The 23,180-nt window shown below is 56.3% G+C and overlaps 1 protein-coding gene across 3 annotated transcripts; it reads left to right on the forward strand.

Annotated features, from left to right (window-relative positions):
- Window positions 1–828: 828 nt before the first annotated feature.
- On the forward strand, window positions 829–21,356 carry CBX7 (chromobox 7). 3 transcript variants are annotated; one of them, XM_081248271.1, is made up of 6 exons: window positions 829–1,088; window positions 3,320–3,363; window positions 10,813–10,878; window positions 14,958–15,024; window positions 17,397–17,748; window positions 18,142–21,356. In XM_081248271.1, exons 1-6 carry the CDS (start codon window positions 1,020–1,022, stop codon window positions 18,297–18,299), a joined length of 756 nt encoding a protein of 251 aa, XP_081104397.1. In that variant the 5' UTR covers window positions 829–1,019; the 3' UTR covers window positions 18,300–21,356. The 3 variants fall into 3 exon arrangements, with proteins under 3 accessions (XP_081104397.1, XP_081104398.1, XP_081104399.1); XM_081248272.1 differs by having other exon boundaries at window positions 18,145–21,356; XM_081248273.1 differs by having other exon boundaries at window positions 17,676–17,748.
- The last annotated feature ends 1,824 nt before the right edge of the window (window positions 21,357–23,180 follow it).

Genomic DNA, 23,180 nt, shown 5'->3' on the forward strand with positions numbered 1-23,180 from the left:
TGGTGGCGCGGTAGAGAAGACAGAACGAGGTTGGAGTGGATGGGGAAAATGAGTTGGTCCCGGACCTCAAGATCCATTCATCCCACAAACAGTCGAAAACCTACCAAATGCAGAGCGCCTAGCGCGTGTGACTGGGGACTTGGGGCTGCGTGGCAGCGAAATCTGTCCCGCTGTGCACCTTAGATCCGCCACGGCCACACCTGCCGCCAAGTACTGCCTAGCCGGGGCCCTCGAGGCAGCGGCCGCGCGATCCGGGCGTCTCAGCACGACCGCCTACAGACGGACGGAAGGACGGAAGGATATACGTGGAGGCGCCTGCTCAGGGCTGGCAAACCATGTCGCTCCGGAGCCCGGATCTAGAGAGACCACTGTGCTGAGACGCCCGGACAGCTTGGGAAACCTTAGCCGTCCCCGCCCTCCTGCCGCCCAAGAGTCCGCGCCGCGACCCCGTCTATCCTTTGTGGGAGGTGAAGCAAATGGCCTCCCGCTCTGCCCTTGTCCCCATCTGCCCAACCGGGGCCATGCCGTTTCCGGCCCCTCAGAGTCACTGGGAGGACTTTAGGAAACGCGTCTGTGTATTAAGATTTCGTCCCACTCCCGCGCCGACCGGCGCCGGCGCCAAATAAGTCCCGCGGGCTAGCGGATCCCGAGAGCCGTGCGCTACAGACGGCCCAGGCGGGGCGGAGCTCCAGAGAGGGCGGGACCAAGCGGGGGGCGGAGCCGATGAAGGAGGGGCGTGACCTGCCCGGCGAGAGCCGAGCCCCCGCTCCGCCCCCGCCCCGCGCGCTCGCTCGCCGACTTGCGCGCGCCGAGGAAAACGTTGCGCAGGTTCAAAAATGGAACGTCGGCGGCGTGAGGGAGCGCGAGGGGGTGTGCGCGCGTGCGCGTGCGCGTGCGCGCCCGGGCGAGGGTGACTGGGACCCCGCCGGCCCGAGCATCGCGCGCCGCAGCCGCGGCCCCGCAGCTCCGCCCCCGGCCCGGCCCGGCCCGGCCCCGGGCCCGCTCGCCCGCCGCCCCGCATGGAGCTGTCAGCCATCGGCGAGCAGGTGTTCGCCGTAGAGAGCATCCGGAAGAAGCGCGTGCGGAAGGTGAGGCTTCCCGGGGGCGGCTCCCAGGACCCCTGTGGAGTCCCCTCCTGTCCCCAGCACTGTTCCCTCCGCGCTGGAGGCGAGGGAGAAAGTGGAGTGGGGGTGGGGGTGGGCAGGCAGCCCCGCGCTGCCGGGATCGTATCCCCAGCCCGTGCCTCAGTTTCCCCCGCCACCTTGTAGAAAGAGTAGAATAAAAGTTGTCGCCCTAGGATGCTGAGGGCAGCTGAGTCCGCCAGAGCTAGAGGTTAGGATCGGACTGTAGGGGTCCTGAACGCCATCCTTTCTCATCCTCCCCTCATTCTAAATATGGGGAGACTGAGGCCCGAGTTGAAGAAACGGCTTGCCTAGTGTGTTCGCGTCGGAGCTGGGTCTCGAACTCAGGACTCTGGACTCTTGGTGTCAAGTCCTTTGAAGTTGGAGGCGGAGCTTTGGAAAAGCGTCCTCCCGCCTCTTAAGTCTAACTGCTGGACTTCGATCCCCTCCACGCCCCCACCTCCACGTCTCTCCCCCACTTCCAGTGCACACCCCTCTGTCTTCCCCTCCCCAACTCCCAGCCCCGCCCGGCCGGCTCCGTGGAGCCGCCTACGGCGCTGGGGCATCCTCAAAGCTCCTCCCCCTTTGCCTTCGCCTCCAAAACATACACCCTGCAATTTAAGGAGGCGTCTGTTCTGCTAGGTTCGGTCACCGCGCCTCGGGCCTGGACTTTGGCCGTGCACATTTCCTGTGCACACGTCTGCAAAGTGGTCTGGCCCCAGACTGGAGGTTGGAGATGGAAGGCTTTGGGGAAAGTTCCTGTCCCGGCACTCACCACTATCCTTTTCCCTTATCTCCCTGCAGCCCCATGGGAGGCTCTAGCGGCAGGGCTGGGAGGGGTCTTAAGAGTTCACCTCCTCCCATTTGACGAAGGCACAAACTGAGGCCCTGGCTGGGGAAGTGACCTGGTCAAGGTCACACAGCAAGTTAGGGATGGGTGTAGAGCAGGAGCTCAAGTTGGCTGTTTGCCAGCTCATCTTTCAAGAGAGAAAACTCAGTCCTGGCATCTTGGGCTAAGGGTGACAGTCAAGGTGGGCCATGACCTTCTTTTCTTCCCCAACTCCAATGGGGTTGAGCTCTGTCTTCAGGTTGGGGCTGCTTCTCCTCCTCCCTTCCCTCAGGGTTTCCTCGATTTGAATTTGTTCCTCAAAGCCCAATGTTTTCCACACAGTGTAGCCTCAGTAGGTACAGTAATTACCCCCTTCTACATGGGGCCTGAGGGGTAGTGCCAGAGAGTGAGAAGTTATCATTCCTTTTGCCATTCATTCAAAATATATTTATTGAGTATCTCTGTGCACCAGGCACCATCCTAAGCCCCGGGGAGGGAGCTCCTTCCCTCGTGGAGCTGCCATTTTGGCAGCGGAGACACACAGTGAAAGAGGAAATAAATACAGATGCTTTCCAAGGGGGCTGTGTGCCACACAGAAAGAGAACTACTGGAAGGCGGGAGGGAGGGTGTTGGGAAGGGTGGCCAGGGCAGGCCTCTTTGAGGAGGTGACATATCTTGGTCTTCAAGTTCCAGTGTGGAGGGGTATCACCCATCAGATGGGGTTGGACTGGGAACTTTTAAAGGCCCCTGTCACCTTTGAGGAAGGGAGGAACCTGGCTCTATTTTCTAGCTACTGGAGGGGCGATCACCCTTTCTCAAGGTGGAGACTTTATCAGCCTTCTCCGGGGTCCTGCCAGGGTCTTTTGACTTGAGAGTGAGTTGAGAGTCTTGGAGTCACTAGCCTGTCACCTCTGGCCCAGAGGCAGCCTCTCACAGGGAGGGGGCTGATGGGGCTAGAGCCATGTGGGACACGCCAGGGAGGAGTATTCTAGGACTTGGAGAGTCTTCTAATCGAAAAAGGAAAGAGAATTATGGTCTTAGCACCGGGACACTGGACACTGGATCTTTGGCCATGCACATCCCCACATGGTCTCAGTTTCCCCACACGTGACATGGGCTCCAAGCTTCTGCCACAGGAGCCCCAGAGGTGTTTGGGGCCCAGTGCACTCCTGTGTTCTAGTAGGGAGGACCGTCTGGGGGGGTCAGCTTGAGGATCTCTGGTTGATGGGGATCTTGTGGGGGGCATCCCTGACAGTGTGTATGTGTTGGGGGACTTCTGTCTGCAGAGGGGATTGGGCCTTATTGTCGTGCAAGTGGTCGTAGGGGCATCTGTGTATCTCATTGTGTCTACTTCTCTCTTTCTTCCCAGGGTAAAGTCGAATATCTGGTGAAGTGGAAAGGATGGCCCCCAAAGTAAGGCTTCTTTGTGTGTGTCTGTCTGCCTACCTGTACATCCTTCCATTCACCTTTTACCCTTTCTCCTGCCTCACTTTTCACTCCAGCTGCTCTGGTAATTGGCCTGCAGACCTTGATTAATCATCCTCTTCTCTGGGCCTCAGTTTCCCCTCTGCCAGCTGAGGGGCTTGGAGCACATGAGGGTGAAGGTGGGCCCCAGCTTCTCTTCTCGTGGGCCCCATTCAGTGTTGCACCCCACCTTCTGGTGGGACCCTCTGCTCCCCTGCTTCTGGCCTTTCCCAGCCCCTAGGAGGTGAAGGCCCAGCATCTTGGCTTCAGAGATAGCTGCCTGCAAGGTGGAGGGGCACTCAAGCTGCAGCAAGTACAGTGCCGGGTGGGGATTTGTGGGGTTGGGCAAGACAAGTCTAGCCAGTGGGGCACGAGTCCTCAGTGCCATACAGCTAGGGACAGAGCCCGCCTTTGGACAGCACTCTCCAGTCTACAGAGCAGGCTCCTGTACAGCCTTGTGAGGCAGCTGTGGTCCTGATCTATAAAGATGAGGAAACAGGCTCAGAGAAGGTAAGCAGCTTGCCTTAGGTCACACAGCAAGTGGAGGCAGAGTTGAGAGTTGAACTGGGCCTCTCCATCTTCAGGTATCTCTTCTGTGCCTCCTCCATCTCCCAGGTTCTGGCCAGGGAGCTGGGTCTAGGACCTCTCCCAGTTGCCCCACCTCTCCGCTGAGGCCCAATCAGGAACCTTCTCACCAACCAATCACCTCCCAGCAAGGAGTTGTTGGGGGAGGGGAGGGAAGGAGCAGGTCGTGGGGCCTCCCCATTGGTCTGTGGGTGCCCCACCTCCCAGCCCTGCCTCCTAGAGACTGACTCCTGGAATCCCCCTCTGTCCAGAGCCCCTGCTGTCTGTGCCAGGGGCTTTCTGCTGTGCTGGTGTTGGGGCTGACCTGGTATTTGGGTCCTGGGAGTGTCTTGGACACGCGGTGGTGAGAGACAGCAGAGAGGAAGACAGGCCATGCTGCCTCAGCTTCTCTCTCTGCAAAATGGGTTCAGTAGTCCAGGCCCCGCTCTCTTCCCACAGGCTCCTTCACTTTGTGGGGTGAAAGGCCTGGGGGTTTGTTCAAGATGGCCTGCAGGCATCCTGATGATTAGGGTTGGTGGCTGGTTAACCAGGTAATGCATTCATCCATTCCTGCTGCCCCTTCCCAAACCCCCTGGGACTGAAGGATAATCCCCTCCTCCACTGGGCAGATGAAGGTGGGCTTCTGGTCTGGGTGAAGGGGCTGGTAAGAGGAGGTGGAAAGCTAGAAGAGGAAGATGTTCAGGGTGGGCATACTCCCTGGGTACTCACTCCCCTCTTAGCTTCTGCGCCAGAAGGCATTGCGTCCCAGTGAGACACCAGCCTGTTAGCCTTCGAGGCACCATTGGCTATTTTTCCTGCTCTGTAGACTCCCTTCTCTAAACAGAGGTTTTTATCTATTTAAAGTTCCTTCCCCCACTTTTATTAATCCTGAATGAATACGTTGGCCCATCAAAGCTTCAGTCAGGGAAGGACCTGGCATTCCAAGAGCAGTCCCTCCATGGTTCTCCTGGCCTGTGCCCCCGACCCTGAGGCCCACTTGTTTCCTAACATGCTGAGACCACCAGATGGGCCCTCGTGACTGCTTTTTGTGACACGCCCCCTCCAAGGGAGTTCTGGAAGACCTGTTTGGCCAGATGACCTGGGGCATTTCTGGCTCCCCTATACTTTGATCCTGGGTTCCTGGCCTGGCTCACAGCTAGACAGCTAGGAGCCCTTGAGCAAGTCCCCAACATGGCAGGACCTCTGCTTCCATCTCCAAATTGGAATAAATCCTCCAGTACAACAGTGTTGTGAGGATTAGATGATGGATATAGAGTACCTGATGCATGCTTAGCCCAGACCAAGCACTTAGTGAACGTTTGCTATTAATAGTAAGTTACACAGCTCAGGCTTCTAGGTCTCCCCCCAGCCGGGAGAAGGGTCTGGGGGCATCTACTCCTCACAGGAGCCCAAAGTAGCCTTAGCAATCATTGAGATCAGTCCTCTCATTTTTCAAATGGGGAAACTGAGGCCCAGAGAGGGGAGTTATATACAATAATATAACTGCCAACCCGGTGCAGCATGGTGCCCACTTTATGTCATCCACTGTGCCACCCCGCTTCACTTGGGGGAAAACAGGTTCAGTCACAGGGAGAATCAGGAGAACCAGGGCTCCTTTGTAACCCACTTGGTCTTCAGTCTCTCCTCCTCAGGGGGCCTTGCTTGAAGAAGAGGCTGAGAAAGAGGGTGGGGAGTAGGTAGTTGGGCAGGTTGCTCGCTGCAGGCCTGGGAGCCTCGGCTAGGGCAGGGCAGTGATAGCCTGGGTGGGAGGGGAGGCAGATTCTCCTGCTCCCCAGCACCCTCCGTCCCCTGGGCAGGGAAGCTCATGTTAGTAACAGAAGCCATGATTTAAACGGACACTCACTCTGTGCCAGGCCCCTGTTAAACCTTTGGGTGCTTTGCCTCTTTTCTCTCCCCAACAGCAGACAAATGACTGCCCTTCCTCCCCAGCAGATGGGGTAGAGGAGCTACCTTGCTTGTTCTGGAAGGAACAGCAAACGGCGCAGGGAGGGGCTGGGGGCAGAGGATGTTAAATAATCAGCTACATGCCGTCAGCACCACAGAGATACTCAGATACCCCACTCTCACCTCAGCCTGCCCAGGACCCTGCTGCTCCTCTTTGGAAACGCTTTCCTTCCCTCCGTTCTTACCCACTTGTGAATGCTACCCCATTTGTGGGGAGGACCGCCTCCATAGAGCTTCAGTAGTGATATTATCAGTGTATCAGGGTACAGCAATAACCAGGCTGCCTATAACTAAGCCCCTATTAAGATCAGGCATTGGCCCATGTAGTTGCCTAATGGCAACTCATTGTACAGATGGGGAGACAGAAACCCTCAGCAGAGGCGTCCTTGCCCCAGGTCATAAAGGTGGGACGATTTGAACTATGGGCACCTCCTGTAAAATGGGGCCCTAGCCTCACGGAGCCCTGTGGAAGGCTGCCTGAGACAAGGAAGGGTTCGTAACAGTGCCAGACGCAGAGGAGGCTCTTCTTTCTCTTCCAAGGCCAGGTTGAGTAGTGGCAGCACAGAGTCCTCGGTTTGGCCCTGGCAGCTGTGTGTTTGCGCTCTCCAGGCTTTTGATACTGATTTAATAAATGCTTGTTTGCTTTTATTAGGTACCACACTGCTCTAAGTGCTTTATGTGGCTTAACACATCTAATCGTCACATCACCCCTAAAAGACAGGGACTATTGGTAGGTCCGCTTCACGGATGAGGAAACGGAGGCCCGAGCAGCGGAGTCACTTGCTCACCGCCGCCTTCGGGAGCCCGCTGCGCTGCTTCTCATTTGGGCGACTCTAAATCGGAGTCGGGGGCTGGGGCGGGCCTGGCTCTGCATGGCGCCCCGCCCCCGGCCCGGCGGGAGCCTGCGCGGCTGGGCCCAGGAGGGGCGGCCGCGAGCCTGTTCACCCCGGCTCCGGGGTTGGGGGGGGTCGGGGGGCGCGGCGGAGGTCACGTGGTCGTGTTTACCTCGGAGTCGGCGCGCGCCGTCCCCGCCCCCGCCCCCCCATCAGTAGGCTGGGTAATCTGGCGCGCACGCCCCCGCGCTGCGTGCGTGCGTGTGCACGCGCGGCTGCCCGACTCCGGGGGGCGGGGCGCACGGCGCTGTGCTGTGGAGCCTTCTGTCCGCCACGCTCGGTTCCCGCCCAGCCGGCGGGCCGGAGACCCAGCCCCCGAAGTCTCAGGCCGCGGGCCTCGCCGGCTGCGCCCTCCTGTCTTGCCTGTGCCCGGCTGTCGCAAAGCGTGTTTGCCCTCGCTATGGCCTCTGGCTCCCCACACTGCGGAGGGCCGCTGATGGCCTCCTGTTTAGGAGGGCCGGAGTGTCCGAGAGGGTGAGGCGCCTGTGCAACCACGCCCCCCCCCCACCGCCGCCCGCCTTTCCGCAGCACCGAACGGGGCCAGGCCTCCAGCTGCCAAGTTTCCCCCTTTCTGTGCACTCGCTGTGTGCCAAGCCCCGGGTCAGACACTGAAGACGTGGCCAATCAGACTGTGCCCCTCTCCTATGGTCGTTACATCCCGGTGGGGGGCCATTTACCTCGACATGTGAGAGATCCAAAGGGAGAGGGTGGCCAAGATTCAACTGAGTTCTGACCACAGATTGGCCACTTACTGGCTTGCTGATCTTGGCAAGATGCTTAACCTCTCTGCCCCAATGTCTTCATTTGTAACATCTGTAACCTACCTCATAAGGGTGTTATAAGGAATGGATGCGTCCTTGCAGTAGTCTGCTCTGGCACCTTGCTGTTATGGTGGTGGTGGTGGTGATTCTTAAGATGAGGAAACTGAACTACAGAGAAGGTTAGGGACTTGCCAGAAACCACAGAGCAGCTACATCAACAAAAAGTGGGCAGGACAGTGGGGAAGTGGGCAGGGCAGAGAGGACTAGAGCACTGAAGAGAAACTTCCACAGCTAGAGAAAAAGGGAGGGCCAGGCAGAGGACACTGGAGGAACACAAAATTCCCCCTCTTCTTACTAGTTACAGTCGAGGAAATTCAACCTTTGTTAGGGGGAGGGGAGGAAGGTTTGAAGTCTCTGCCAGCTTCTGGTTGCTTTCAGTTTGGGCTTTACCCAAACTATAAAAAAATCTCAGTTTCACTTTCAGCATTTCTCCAGGGTGAGCAAAACTCTTCAGTGGCTTCTGCAGCTGTTCCCAGAACACCTGGGGGCTGGGGGCTGGGCTGGGCACTCTGGCGAGGCCTTACAACCGGCCAGCCAGGACACCAGCTTGATTCACCAGTAAGGATGATTCACCAATAAGGATGGCAGGTGCCAAGTGTGATAGTAAGGCCCTGTAGAGCAGCTGAGGGGAGGGTTCATTCTGCTGGGAGTAGGACGGCTAGGAGAGGATGTCAGGAAAAGCTACAAGGACCTGACTCTTAAAGGATGAGGAGTTCACTGGAGGAAGGGGGCCCTCCAGGAGGAGAGCACAGCACGTGCAAAGGAAAGGAGCTGTGATGGTGCCTTCTCAGGCTGGGTGTGTGGCACTCAGGGGGCCCTGAGTCCACAGGGCCCAACACGAAGTAAGTGTGCAGAAGTGTCAGTGAAAGAAAGGAAAGAAGGGTTTTGTCTTTGGGCAGCTTGTTGTTTAAATATTGATTGGACTACTTTTGGGTTTCACAGTAACCAGGATGGTTGAAGATGAAGGTTTAAACTTGGCTGGTAGAAGGCAGCAGGGGCAGGGGCTCTGCCTGGCCTCTCTCTGCCTCGCAATACCTCCCTAATACCTACTCACCTCCCTCTTTTATTTATTTATTTTTTGGCTGTGCCACGTGACTTGTGGGATCTTAGTTCCCCAACCAGGAATTGAACCCGAGCCCTTGGCAGTGAAAACTCGGTGTCATAACCACTGGACCACCAGGAAATTCCCTCACCTCCCTTCTTATCCAGCAGTCCTGGGTGCAGTCTTGGCCAGAATCACAGTCCATTGCTTTGGTTTTGTTTATATACACCCATGTACATACATATACATATGTATGTATTTTTATGATTCTATGTGTATTTATATGCATGCATATATATACACCCATACATATATATATATATATATTTATTTATTTATTTAAAACAGTTCTCAGGACTTGGACTGTTTTTTAATGATTTTCTTTCTTTTTTTAAAATAAATTATTTATTTATTTTTGGCTGCGTTGGGTTTTTGTTGCTGGGCACGGACTTTCTCTAGTTGCAGCAAGCGGGGGCTACTCTTCGTTGCAGTGCACGGGCTTCTCATTGCGGTGGCTTCTCTTGTTGCAGAGCACAGGCTCTAGGCGCGCAGGCTTCAGTAGTTGTGGCACATGGGCTCAATAGTTGTGGCTCAAGAACGCAGGCTCAGTAGTTGTGGCGCATGGGCTTTGTTGCTCCGCAGCATGTGGGATCTTCCCAGACCAGGGCTCGAACCCGTGTCCCCTGCATTGGCAGGCGGATTCTTAACCACTGCGCCACCAGGGAATCCCCATATATATGTTTTTAAATTAAAATTTTTTTATGTATTAGCATCTGTTTATGATGAGTCATCCTGGTTTTTCCACTTATGGAAGTCATAAAGAGTTTGCTTTTAAAATAAAGTGTTTTTAAAAAGCAAGCTAATTTTTTTTATACATAAATTTATTTATTTATTTATTTTTGGCTGCGTTGGGTCTTCATTGCTGCATGCGGGCTTTCTCTAGTTGTGGAGAGCGGGACTACTCTACGTTGCGGTGCGCAGCCTTCTCATTGTGGTGGCCTCTCCTGTTGCGGAGCATGGGCTCTAGGCGTGTGGGCTTCAGTAGTTGTGGCACTCGGGCTCAGTAGTTGTGGCTCGCGGGCTCTAGAGCGCAGGTCCAGTAGTTGTGGCGCACGGGCTTAGTTGCTCAGCAGCATGTGGGATCTTCCTGGACCAGGGCTGGAACCCGTGTCCCTTGCATTGGCAGGCGGATTCTTAACCAATGCACTACCAGGGAATTCCCAAGTGAGCTAATTTAAAGGCAGATACTAAGTAAATAATCGTGCAGGTGGAAGGAGGATGGCTGAGCTCTGGAAATGCCCAGGTCTGTGCCAGCAGGGAATGCTGTCTGGCCTGGGAGTGGTGGAAGATCCCTTGTGGAAAGACCTAGGGGCCTGATGTAGGATCACTGTACCATTCAGTCGCTGACCGTTTGCCAAGCTCCTGCTGTGTGCCAGGCCCCACCTGAGAAGGGAAGTTCAGACCTGGCCTTGATGGTGCAGATGTGTTCCAGGGAGGGAGGGAGCAGCTCAGCCTGGGCAGCGGGCCCACTGGGGCTGGGGCATCAGGGGGGCTAGGGATGGTGACAGTAATAAGCACAGAGCACTTCCTGTGCACCAGGCGCTGCTCTAAACACTTAGATACATGAACATGTTTAATCAGCACAAGAGACCTTTACAGATGGGGAAATCAGCATAGGGACACTGAATAAATTGTTTAAAGTTGTACAACTAGCCAGGGCAGAGCTGGGGTTTGAACCCAGGCAGTCTGGCTCCCGAGCCGCTGCTCTTCACCACATGCTCTTGACTCTCATAGGAAGGGAATCCGGGGACATATGGGGCCTGCCCTCTTCACCTGAAGTGAACATGGGGATCTAGTCCGGAGTTGGACGCAATCACTTAGAGGGTGGTGTGATCAGCGCTCAGAATGAGGGGAGTTCTGGTGTCATGCAAGCCCCCAGGAGGCTTCCAACCTACCCTGGTAGCCAGGGACAGTTCATGGGATTAGGCGACAATTCCACTGGATCAGGAAGGGGCCAAGTCCTGCAGGCACGTGGGCCCTGGTGGAGCGGCTGCGGCCTCTGAATGGGGGTGTGGGGGGCACGTCAGCTCTGACCCCTTGTCTCTCTCCCCAGGTACAGCACGTGGGAACCGGAGGAGCACATCCTGGACCCTCGCCTGGTCATGGCCTATGAGGAGAAGTAAGGGGCTCAGCCTGCCAGGGGCCTGGGTGGAAGGCAGGCTCTGAGGTTTCATAGGGAGCTGCTGCTGGCTTGGCTCCGAACAAGGGTCACTGGGGGCAGGGGTCTGGCAGGGACTGCTGGGTCTCATCCGCATCTGGGGGAAGGTGCTGGGCACCAGGTCGCAGGGCAGCCGAGGGCCCTGTCCCTTTCCTGCTGCTGGGTGATGTCAGCCACTCCGCTAACAGCCCCAGGCCTCTGTCTCTCTGCTGTTGTAGGCCACCCCCAACAGCACCTGCCCCGATTTCCCCAGAAGGCAGGGGGTTCAGTTGCCGTGAAGAAGGTGAGAATGGGCGTAGAGATGCTGTGCGTGCGAGGGGCAGCAGTATCAGTCATGCCCAGTGACGGGCCAGAGGGAGGTTCCCCCCTACAGATCCTCTCACCAAGTTTGATGAAGCTCTCAAGAAAGGCCAGGGGAGGAAGTGTGGCTTTGGAGCCAGTACAGCTGGATTCCAGTCCCTCCTGCTTGGCTGCCTCCTAGCTGGGAGGCCGTGGGCAAAGCTGCCTCCAGGTCTCAGGCTGCCGTGTCTGCCAGTGCTCTGCTGCAATTGCTCTTCCAAGGGTTGGTTAGTGATTGGCAGCTCATCCGATGGGCCGTGACGGCACACCTTAGCGGGGAGCTTCTGCCAAAAATGTTGTTTCTCCTGGTAGGAGGGCCTTTTGAGCATAATCTAGCCATTCCCTTCTGCTGCATGAGCCCCAGCGTTACTGGCCTCCCTGCCAGCAGGCTGCCCAGTCTTTCTGCCTCTCCCCTACCCATCGACCCTGTACAGTGCGGGACCGTTTTATAAAATCATTTTTATCTGGTTCCTTTTAGTAACCGCCTGAGACAGGGATGAGGGTCTCATTTGACAGATGAGGAGACCGAGGCTCTGAAGAGCTAAGGGGCTTGTCCAGGATCCTCACAGCTGGGAAGCAGCCCAACGAGGACTTAACCTGGGTGGGGCTCCTGAGTCCCAGTGATGCTGTTCCTCTGCCCCTCCTCGCCCCCTTCTGATCGCTTCTCCCACAGGAGGTCTCCCGCTGCTCATTCAAAGGAAACGTTCCCACTGCTCTTTCCTTTAAAAATCACAGGGTTCCTGTCCCACAGCTTCTTTCTGGTTCCCAAGTGCTGGTGGGGCCTTGATCCAAAAGGGTTTTGACACTGAGAGAGCCCTGTGGAATGTCCTGGACTGTGGTAAGGAGAGTATTGGGCAGGTGTCAGAGGCCTGGATCAAATCCTGGCTCTTCCACTCACCAGCTGTGAGGTGCTGCACAGGACCTTTTTCCTCTCTGAGCCTCAGCTTCTGTGTCTGTGAAATGGGGAGAGCAGTGCTGACCTCAAGGGCTCTCATGGGGAGGAAAGGCGTGTGAAAGCACTCCGCAAACCATTAGGTGTGGGCACACACGGGCAAATGTCTTCCTGATGGTAATTAGGGGTCAGCTAATTCATTCTTTCATTTGTTCAACAAATCTTTATTGGGGTCCTACTGTGTGCCAGGCACTGTTCCAGGGACTGGGGCACAGCAAGGAACAAAACCAACAAATGTCCCTGCCCTCATGGGGCTTACATTCCAGCGTGGAGACCTGCAGTGAAAAGTACACCAGTAAATGTATAGATGCCAACGTGCTGACTGCTGCACAGACAGGGTCGGGACGGGGCTGCTGCTTTCAGTGGGATGGTTAGGTGGTGGCATTTGACCAGAGACCTGAGCTAAGTGAGGGAAGGACCCCAGTAGGTATTTTAGAGAAGACCATCCAGGTGAAGAGCACCCAAGAAAGTGATGCAGAGGCCCTGGGCTGAGGAACTGCATGGAGGCAAGCGTGGCTCTGAGTGTGGCCAGCTGGAGTGGTGTGAGCTGGGCAGGGGTGGGGCATCTGGGGGAGGGGCAGGGGCAGGGGCAGCTGAAGGAGTGGGCGTGCAGCTCAGGGAGGGCCCCGTGAGTCCTGGTAGAGGATTCAGATATTGCTTTCAATGAGTCAGAAAAGTCCGTAGTTAAGGAACAAATGAGGAGCTTGGGGATTTCTACAGACCCACTGTGTGACTTGACTTCCTCTTTCTCTCTGGGTCTTGGTAAGAAGGAGATGGAAGCGGGGTGATGACCATTTTAACACCTGCTTTGCAGGGTTTTTAAGAGACTCAGAAGGAGTCGGGCCAGGGGGCTCTAATGGGGAGTCCCTGCATCCCGGGAGGGGCCATTGGGGCACTGAGGGCTTGTGGGACCATGATCCCCACAGCCCTGGACACTGATGGGCCCTGAATAGGTAAGGACTGGACAGAATGGAAGCTCCCCTTCCCACCCACCCCCCACTCCCACGGTTGCAGGGCAGGAGCAGGGGTGCTACAGATGAGAAGCCAGGTCATGTGGCCTGGGCTGCAGGCCTGCCCCCACGGCCCTGACTGGGCCCCCAGGCCTGACCTCGCCAGGCCTGGAGCCCAGAGCTCAGCATCTTCACCAGTGGCAGAAGTTGTCAGAATTGTGGCATCGGGCAAATGACTTAACCTCTCTGTGCTTTAGCTATAAAATGAGGATAGAAACTGTGCCTCCCTCATAGGGTGGCTGTGAGGGTTAAAGCATTGACAGCAGTGCCTTGTACAAAGTGTGCAGGACATAATAATAAAAAAAATAATAAATAACACTTATACAAATATAATAAAGACATATTATTCTTATTCTTTTCCCTCAAGGCCCTTTCCTTTTTCCCTCTCTCTACTTCCTCCTTCTCTTCCTCTTTTTTTTTTCCTTCCCTCTCTTCCTCTTTATTATTTTAGTCTTTCTACCCCCCATTTTGAGAAATGCCGGGCACCTCTCTCGCTCCTCCCAGGAGCCCCGGGGACCAGCTGAGAAGGGAAGCTCTTGCTCCAGACTAGAAAACTGAGGGCCAGAGAGGGAAAGCGACCAGCCAAGGTCTCCTGTGGGTCAGGTAGAGCTGGGCCTGGAACAGGGTGTCCTGGCACCCAGCACCAGGCTCTGAGTTAAGGTTCTCACCCTCCAGGGCTTGGGAGGGCTGTCTTGGTGTGGGTATCCCATGCCCTGGGTGCTTCTCTTGAATGCTGGTTCTAGGGCCCCACGGCAGACCTGCTGAAGCTGACTCCGTGGGGAGGGAGGGAGAGCCCTCCCCACAGCGTCCCTGGAGTCTGATGTCTGGAAGGGGGTGGCAGCCACTCCCTCGAGGAGGGACCAACAGTGGAAACAGGCTCCACGGATGCACTGGCTTAGCTTGGCTCAGACTGAGAGACTGGCCCAAGGCCACAGACAGCATGAGTGGAATGAAGTGAAACAGAATGAAACTACTTTGAATTGTCCCATCACTTCCAGCACATTGTTGGGGTCTCTGGTGTGTTGTCTTGTGTGTTGTGTGTGGCTTTGTCTGCGACCTCAGGTTGTGCCTTGTGTGTTTGTGATGTGAGGAAGGCATCCGGCAGAGAGTCTGGCATCTACTGGGGACTGAATGCAGGCTAGTTTTTCTCCCCTTCCCCAACCAGACGATACCGACAAATGGAAGCCTGTCCTCCCCACCAGGTCCGTGGGGATGCCCAAGTTCTGCCCAGATCCTCCTGGGCAGACCCCCTACGGGGGGAGATCTGGGCAGAACTTCGCATGCGAAAGGACGCGTGGCCATTCTCCTCAGTCCCCCTGGGGCATTTAAGGCAAATTGAATTGACAGGTTTCTATATACGTCTCCTAAGAGTGGAAACTGGAACTACATTGTTTTGGGGGCTGTTCCCAGTGCATGTAGGGAAGAGGTCTGGCGTGACCCTGGGGCCGTGAAGACCCACATATTTTTGGAGATGTCCCCCGAGTCCCACCTCTAGCAACTGGGACCAGTCGCTGTGCCCTCACCTTTAGTCAGGTGGGAAGATGCAGCCCTGAGTGTTGAACACATGACCCCATTGTTATGGTCTAAAGTGAGGAGCCCTGCCCCAGGATTGGGGGGTGGCCTGTGGAGGGTGTCCCCCTCCCCCGTAGACAGCAGAGAGCTGGGTGGAGCGGATGCCTTACTTTCCCTTAAATGTCAACAGTGTTTCCTTTTGTTCTGCCATCTGCTTTGCACCCCAGGGAGGAGAGAGACCGAGCATCGGGGTATAGGAAGAGAGGTCCGAAACCCAAGCGGCTTCTGCTGCAGGTAACCCCACCAGCTCTGGTGCCCGCCCACAGGGCCCCCTGCTCCTCCCACCAGCCCCTGCCCATCCGTGCATTTGCACTGGATAGTTCTGCGGAACCATTAACCCTCCTCGGCTCCACCCAGGACACTGTGGGGTGGGGTGGGGCGCTTAGTGGGTAAGTTTCAATGGGAGGAGTTGGGAAAAGTCAGAATGTGGGGCTGGTGCCCCTGGAAGACACCGTGGGTGGAAGGTACTGTGGAGGGAGGGAGGGTGGATGTATAGCTTACGGGATCCTAGAATTTTGAAAGCTTAGAATCTTGATGCTCCAAGTCCCCAAAATACAAAATTGTAGTATTTGAGAATCTTAGAAGCATAAACTTTAGAATTGAGGAAACAGGGGAGTCTGGAATTTAGAATCCAAGAAAAGGAGATCCATAGAATTCTGGAACCATAGCCTTGGAATGGTCTAGAAATGTGTCATTTTTTAAATTATTTTTTGAATTTTTAAAAAAATTATTTATTATTGTTATTTTTGGCTGCGTTGGGTGTTGGTCGCTGCACGCAGGCTTTCTCTAGTTGCGGTGAGCGGGGGCTACTCTTCGTTGCGTTGCGCGGGCTTCTCATCGCGGTGGCTTCTCTTGTTGCGGAGCACGGGCTCTAGGCGCGTGGGCTTCAGTAGTTGTGGCACACGGGCTCAGTAGCTGTGGCTCAGGGGCTCTAGAGCGCAGACTCAGTAGTTGTGGTGCACAGGCTTAGTTGCTCTGTGGCATGTGGGATTTTCCTAGACCAGGGCTCAAACCCGTGTCTCCTGCATTGGCAGGCGGATTCTTAACCACTGTGCCACCAGAGAAGTCCCTAGAAATGTGTCATTTTGAGTGAGAAGAAGCCCTCTGCCACAAGACTGGCAGCCCGTGTTACCCAGGTCTTGGGGGCACTTTGCTCCTTTCACTGGTTCGCACTGAAAAGAGGATGGAGTCTGAAGTGGTGTAGTTATGTGATTTGAGGCAGATCTCTGAGCTTGAGTTTTCTCATCTGTAAAATCGGGATGATAAGAATACCTGCTGTCCTTAATTTAATAAGGCCCACCCGGGAATTTGAAGCCAGAAAATAAGGCTTCTTGGTCCACGTGCAGTGTGAGCCATTTCCAGCCTCCTGTCCATTCCATCCAGAGTCACACAGCTGGATTAAAACCCAGATCTGAGTCCTGATGCTCCTGGATCCGTTAGTAACTGTAATTCTCTCATGGTGAAGTAGAGAAGGACAGAACTGTATGAGAGTTACTAGGCCTGTGATGGTGTATGAGCCAGGCTAAAGGGGTGGGTTTTGATAAAGCTGCATATGGGATAAGCCCTCTTAGCACTGCAGTATCTTCAGTCTCCTACCAGTTCGGCTCTCCTCCCATCACCGTGACAACCTGCACCCCATGCTGAGTGATGGGGATTAGCTGGTGGGACTGAGGAATGGAACTTGCACGTGTGATCTCTGCCCCCAGCTGGAGATGTTTGACCTACAGGTCCTATCTGCTGGCCTCAATCTCTTCCTGGGAGCTCTTGGCCTCTGGTGACAGGTAGCAGGGGAAGCTACTGTCCCAGAGTGATCCAGGCCCCCCCAACATCTTAGCACCTAGGATCTTCCTTGGGTTTGTATAAATTTCCCCCAAAAGTCAGTAAGACAAATGCACAAATTATAAAACTTCAGTCTTTGAATGGCAGAAGAATGTGCCCTCCAGCCCATATAAGCAAGAGGGAGGCAGGGCAACAGACGTCTGGCCCCAGAGAAGGCCACCCTGCGGCTCAGAGCCCAGGAGAGTCCTGGGGGAGTCAAGGGGTGTCTGCAGGCTGCTGGCAGACCTTCCTGTGGCTGGGTGACATGGTGCACCCCAGTGCCATGTGTACCCCTGGATAACTTGTCCCAGGAAGCTTCAGAGCCCTGTGCCTCACACCATTTCCCTAGCGAGCTGGCCGTTTCAGCTTTTGGGGGTTCTTTAGAAGCAAAGATTCCTTCCCTGTAATGAAGAATAACTCCTTAATTTATCTGCCTCATCGATGCAGGTGTGTTTTTTTGTTGGTCAGTTTTCATTTTGTACCGCTTGTGTGCCTCTGCCATGGACCAAAGGAACGTGCCCTGGGGACCCGTCCCTGAGCCACTTACAGGGCCCTGGGAGATGAGGCCGCACTGTGAGGCCAAGAGGCAGGCTGAGCTGGGCCAGGCCCCGGGGCTGGGGCTGGTCAGGGGGAGCGCTCTGGGCTGGGGTGAGGGGCGGGATGCTGGCTGGCTCTGAGCCCTGAAACCCGGGGAAGAGGACCCCGGGCAGGAGGACCAGCACGAGCAAAGGCGCGGCAGAGGGTGGGAGGGCAGGGCTGATCCGCCGTGCCCTGGCTTGCCCCCGCAGCGGCTGTACAGCATGGACCTGCGGAGCTCCCACAAGGCCAAGGGCAAGGAGAAGCTCTGCTTCTCCCTGACGCGCCCACTCGGCAGCGGGAGCCCCGAGGGGGTGGTCAAGGCGGGGGCACCCGAGCTGGTGGACAAGGGCCCCTTGGTGCCCACCCTGCCCTTCCCGCTCCGCAAGCCCCGCAAGGCCCACAAGTACCTGCGGCTCTCACGCAAGAAGTTCCCGCCCCGCGGGCCCAACCTGGAGAGTCACAGCCATCGACGGGAGCTCTTCCTGCAGGAGTCACCGGCCCCGGACGTCCTGCAGGCGGCCAGCGAGTGGGAGCCTGCTGAGCAGCCCCCTGAAGAGGAGGGTAAGGCGGCCCAGCCCCGAGGCTCAGACCCAGGGACCCTCAGAGCTGGAAGGGTCCCTTGAGTCATCAGGTCCAGCTGGTCCAGTGCCCAGAGAGGGCCTGGGTGCTCCCGAGGCCACATAGCCTGTAGGGACCCTGGCACCAAGCCCAGAGCTCTTTCCGTGGTCCCACTCAGGATGAGTTCGTGTCCAGCCAGGGAAGGTACATGTAGTGACGTCTTCCTGTGTGTCCAGCCTTGAACTAGGCCCTGACTTGGCTGGAGACTCAGAAGAAGAGCAGGTGTTGGGGGTGGGGTGGGAGGTGGTCGACAAGCTGCCACCCACGCCCACCTTCCCCACCTTGTTTCCAACGCTGTCCCCCGTCTGTCTGTGTGTCTTTGTCCCGTGGCTGCAGCAGATGCAGATCTGGCCGAGGGGCCCCCCTCCTGGACACCCACGCTCCCCTCCAGTGAAGTGACAGTGACCGATATCACCGCCAACTCCATCACCGTCACCTTCCGCGAGGCCCAGGCAGCTGAGGGCTTCTTCCGAGACCGCAGCGGGAAGTTCTGAATCACCATTTTTACTCTTCTTCAACTGTTTTCTTTTGGGCTTGGGGTGGGGACTTCCAGAAATGGGGAGGGGTTGGGGTGGGTAATTATTTTATTTAAAGAAACATTGACGAGGAGAAGGGGGGAAGATCCCAACACTCTCCCAACGCCCCGCCCCTTTCTCTGTGCAGACGTTTACAGGGCAGCCTTGGGTCTGTGTCAGGGCTGGGCCTGGGGTGGCCTGGCACTGCTCTGTCACTTGGGGTACCATCTCCAGGGTAGGATGGGGACAGGACCAGCCTCCCCCAGACACCTCCATCACCATTCTTCTCTAGAGAGACAGCAGCTGGTCCCCAGGACTAAAGGAGGATGGGAAGGCCTGAACCCTCCCCTTAAGCAGCCCACCCCAGCCTTTCTGGTTGGTTTCCCCTTTGCCTTTGTGTGTGTGTGTGTGTGTTTGGGGAGGGGTCTTTATTTTTAACTTTCCACTCCAGCTTTGCGGGGGGATATGGAGGCTGGCTTTGACCAAAAGTGATTGGGTCACAGAGCTAAGGGGCTGGGAAGGGTTTGAGATTGCTGGGCGCGTCCCACCCCTTCAGAAAGGTCTCTCCTTTCCCCTGGGAGCAGCTGCCAGCTAAGCCCCTTTCGCTGAGAGCTACGCACCCCAGCTCCATCACCTGGCCCGTGCAAACAGCTCACTTGCACACCCAGCCCCACAAGTGTGTGCACACCACCCCTTGCGCCCTCGTGACTGCATGCGCCGGTCCACAGACGTGTGCAGTGGGTCTTGCAAGCCTCCTGACCAGGTGGACGGGGCAGGGTGGCGGGGGGAGTGATTCACAGCACAGAAGAGCTTGCTGTAGGCAGCCCCGCTCATCCCACCTTGACAGGACCTATCCGAGTCAGCGTGGATAGCTGTCAGTGGAGGGCAAGGCTCCGGCCAGGGGGCAGCTGGATGGCCTCCGACGCTCCAGGCGTGCAGATGCAGTCTTGTGGTGTCACCTGGGCAGCCACAGGCGTGTAAGCGTGTGCATGTGTGCTGCGCACTGGCGCGAGCTCTGAGGCACTTGTGCCCTGTCCCCCCACCCCCGGGGCTCCTGTTCTCTCTGACTCAGGTGACTTTCCAGCCCTTCGGTCCCCTCTTTTTCTGCCCTCCCCTTCAACTCAGCCAACCAGACATGGGCGTGGGTGGTCAGGGAGGGAGGAAGCGTCCCACCACCTTCTCAGGGCAGCCCTCAACTCCTGACACCCTTCCTCCTTCCATTCTGGGTCTCCCCCCCATCCACCCTCAGTGCTGCAGCTGGGGCTAACCTTGTTTCTCTGCGGTGGGACCTCTGCCATGTCTTCCTGTGGTCGGGCTGTAGTGGGTGATGGGTCAGGCTGCACACGAGCCCCCCACCCTGGCAGGGGCCTGTGTCTGCCAGAAGAGGGGCGCTCTGTTTCTGGTTCGCACAGACGTGCCCTGTGGACTAGTGGCTCCCCTGGCAGTAAGGAATGACTTCTCCCCTATCCTGGTCCTGCAGGGGAGAAAAAGCCAGATTGGGGGTGGGCACCAGGGGAGCAAGTGAAAGGCTGGCCCCCTCGCCTCTCCCCATTGTCAGACCAGGCGCTCAGGTCCCTCCCCCAGGGCTGTCTCCATGCTCTGCTTTGTCCTGAGGGAGTGGGCAGAATCCTGCTGAGGCTCGACTAGGGCAGTTCTTCCCCCAGACCCCTTCTTCCCAAGTTCCCAAACCAAAGACAGCCTGCACCCCATTTTTGTTTGGGGTGCCTTGCTGGCAAGATCCCAGATCCCTGAGTGTCTGTCTCCCCTTCCTCCTTAATCCTCTGTTGTCCAGGGTCAATTCAGTGCTTCCATTGGGGGATGGCTTCCTCCCCCCACCCCATGACTTGATTCACCCCCAGGCTAGGGGGTTGTGTCTAGGGGAGTCTGGGGGTGGACCAGGGAAAAGAGGGGCAGCGGGGAACCTGCCCAGCTACGGGACCCTGGGGAGGGGAAGGGCAGCCTGAGTGGGAAGCTGTCCCAGATCAGGGGCTCCCGGCAGAGGGGAGGGTGGTGGGCAGGGGTGTCGCGCTGACAGAAAGCTGTGGGCCCTGGCTTGGGACTTGGCTGGCAGCTTCCAAGAGAAGTCACACGCCCCAGCCCCCAGGGGACATGTGGCCTCCTCCTGCCTCACTTTGAAGAGCTGTTTGTGTAGTTTGCGGGTCTGGGGGCTCTCCTGTGGGATGAGGCAGCTGCCGCAGAGGAGCACTTCTAGCCTCTCTCTCAGCCCTTCACAGCCCGCAGGGCGCCCTGCTCTCTGGAGGGCCGGACCTGGGAGTGGAGGCTCCCTGGGGGAAGGGCTGCAGGGTGTTAGGACCTTCCTGCCCAGGACCCAGGACGGTGACCTCTGTGAGGGGCTGGAAGTGGCCTTGCAGGACTCCTCCAGCCCTGAGCGTCCCAGAGGGCCTTGGGGTGAGAGGGGGCAAGGCGGGCACGACCTCCCACCCTACTGCCACCTGAGAAGGCCAGTACTCACTTGGGGGTGGGCGTTGAAAAAGTTGGACCACCTGCCTTTCCTTCCCCCAGCCCCACCTGTTTTGAATGTAGAGAGACCTGTTGGTACTTTTCTTTTGCTGTTGGGTGGGGCGAGGGGCATATTCTCCACCCCTGGTAATGCTGCGGGCCACTGGGGGATCACCTGCGCTCTTAGGATGGTGGTCCCTCCACCAGCTTCCCCCTGGCTCCTGCCCTGGGGGAGGGTGCTTGGCTTGTCAGGTGGTTTCGCTTTTGCTTTATAACTGGCCAGCCTGGCCTCCGGGTCTCAGCACAAGAACGCTTCCTTTGCACAGAATGAGCGTCGAGCTTTGTTCAGACTAAATGAATGTATTAGGGAGGGGTTGGGGGCGTGAGTCAATTCCAAGCACACGCTGTTTCAGAGTGAGTGTGTGCGGGGAGAGCTAGAGCAGATGCAGAGCGTGGTTTTATTTTTGTACTGATATTGGTAAGAGACTGTATAGCATCTATTTATTTAGATGATTTATCTGGTAAATGAGGCAAAAAAAATATTAAAACTACATTAAAGATGATTTTAAAAAAAAGCTCTCAGGCATTCGATCATTGCTTGTGATGGTGTCACAGCTGTGCCGAGAAAAGAGCTGCAGCCCTGGGGGTGAGCCCTCCAGACCTCCCAGACCCCCCAGAGCCATCTTGGCAGTACACAGGGCTGGCGCCAGGTGTCCTTGTCAGCTTGCCAAATCCCGAGACGTGGAGATGCTCTCATGTCCATACATTCTCCCTGTCTGGTTAATTTTCCCCTCGAAGTCGCAAACCCTCATACCCAGCCCCACACGTGTTCTTGACGCTCCTGTTCCTGTGTATCTGTGGGTCTTGCAAGCCTTCCGGTGGGTAAGTTATTTCCTCCTGGGTCAGGAGTGTGCTCCCCTGCCTGGTCAATGCTGGGAAAAGGAGAAGGAGGCGAAGGTGAATTGAGAAGGAAACGTGCGATCTTGAGGAGTATCTGCCTCAGGTGAAGCCCTTTACTTGGTCACCAGGTCGTCAGCCGTCTTCTGATGCCAGCCAGAGAGGTCAGGGGATTCTGGTGGTCAAGTTTCTTGGACCCTTTATCCCTAATGTTTTCATCCCAGGGCTTCGAGTTCTGCTGCTTCCCTGTTGGCCCTCAACTTAGCATAAGAGGCCCATGAGGCTGTGTGTTCAGTCTCCTTTGCAGCTCTTTCTCTCTTACAACTAAATATCAGGCCCCACGGCCAGCAGGATATGCCCCGTGGCTGCAGGAGATCAGGGGCTCTTTAAACACTCTCATAAATAAAATACAAAAAAATATATACACTTGATATACATACATGGAATACATAACATACATACCTTCCAAAACAAAAAAACCTAGAAGAGGGCTTCCCTGGTAGCGCAGTGGTTGAGAGTCGGCCTGCCGATGCAGGGGACGCGGGTTCATGCCCCGGTCTGGGAAGATCCCACATGCCGCGGAGTGGCTGGGCCCGTGAGCCATGGCCGCTGAGCCTGCGCTCCTCAACGGGAGAGGCCACAACAGTGAGAGGTCCGCGTACCGCAAAAAAACCCCAAAAAACCTAGAAGAGGCCTTCTGGCTTTCACAGCATGGCCTGAGCTGATAGTGGGCTGACCTGGGGCTGCCATTCCCTTTATTTAGGCTTTTACACTGAGCCGTCTCTATATTCAGGGCTAGAGCTGTTGTGTGGCCAGTGGTTCATCTGCAGCCCGTCCCAGTGCACAGGTGTGGTGAGGCCGCAGCATGTCAGGGATTATCCCAGGGTCCCTGTTGCTGTCTGGTGGGGGATCGGGTTGCACATCCCACCCTGAAGATCCGTCTCTGAGACCCACGTGCAGGACCTCTGTCTTAGCTTCGCTTTCTCTTATGGGTTGAACTGTGTCTCCAGAGCCAGCCTCACCTCCCAGAATTCATATGTCAAAGTCCTAACCTCCAGTGCTTCAGAATACGACTTCATTTGGAGATTGAGTCTTGACAGAGATAATCAAGTGAAAATGATGCCATTAGGATGAGCCCTAATCCAGTGCAACTGGTGGCAAATTTTGGCCCAGAGACGGACATAGAAGGAAGGTGATAAGAAGAGACATGGGAAGAAGATGGCCGTCTACCAGCCAAGGAGAGAGACCTGGAACAGATCCTTCCCTCACAGCCCTCAGAAGGAATCAGCCCTGCCAACACCTTGATCTTGGACTTCCAGCCTCCAGAACTGCGAGAAAATTAGTTCCTGTTGTTCAGGCTGCCCAGTCTTAACTTTGTTACAGCAGTCCCCGCAAACTGCTACCATGTCCATGAGAACAAGAGTCTGGGACTAGGCTTGGGTGCAGGTCTGAGACTTTATTTTGGAGGTGGAGTAAGGACTAGGGACATTATAAGGACTCCGA

This window comes from Mesoplodon bidens (assembly GCF_964165515.1).
Source record: "Mesoplodon bidens genome assembly, chromosome: 11".
Classification (NCBI taxonomy): Eukaryota; Metazoa; Chordata; class Mammalia; order Artiodactyla; family Ziphiidae; genus Mesoplodon; species Mesoplodon bidens.